General features: G+C 48.6%; 1 protein-coding gene across 1 annotated transcript in view; it reads right to left on the bottom strand.

Moving 5' to 3' along the window:
- The window catches only part of LOC119594150 (Golgi apparatus protein 1-like), a gene marked incomplete at its 5' end in the record, with an annotated part of 20,293 nt that overhangs the window by 13,551 nt on the left and 6,495 nt on the right, over window positions 1–247 (bottom strand). The window contains 1 exon segment of the mRNA XM_037943219.1: window positions 81–247. Coding sequence (XP_037799147.1) covers window positions 81–247 — 167 coding nt within the window.

Below are 247 nucleotides of genomic sequence, written 5' to 3'. Positions count from 1 at the left end.
CTTCCTTCCAGACACAAGAGAATGTTTAGCCGAAGTGAAATCCTCCTTTTCACAGAGTCACTAAAGCCCATTCAACTTACTGCTCCTCTGCCACGACTAACATCTTTGCAGAATCTGGTCACATCACTTGAGCAATGTTGCTGGAGCTTGGGATCAAGCCTTATATTTTCGTGCCTCTGCATGAGCTGCTGGCGGAGCTGGTGGCGACAGGCCTTAGAAATCTTGTGACGGTCATCGCTAAGGACAG

Source organism: Penaeus monodon, chromosome 33 (assembly GCF_015228065.2).
Source record: "Penaeus monodon isolate SGIC_2016 chromosome 33, NSTDA_Pmon_1, whole genome shotgun sequence".
Lineage (NCBI taxonomy): Eukaryota > Metazoa > Arthropoda > Malacostraca > Decapoda > Penaeidae > Penaeus > Penaeus monodon.
Note: the sequence above shows the minus strand (reverse complement) of the source record. Positions and strands in the feature narration are given on the sequence as shown.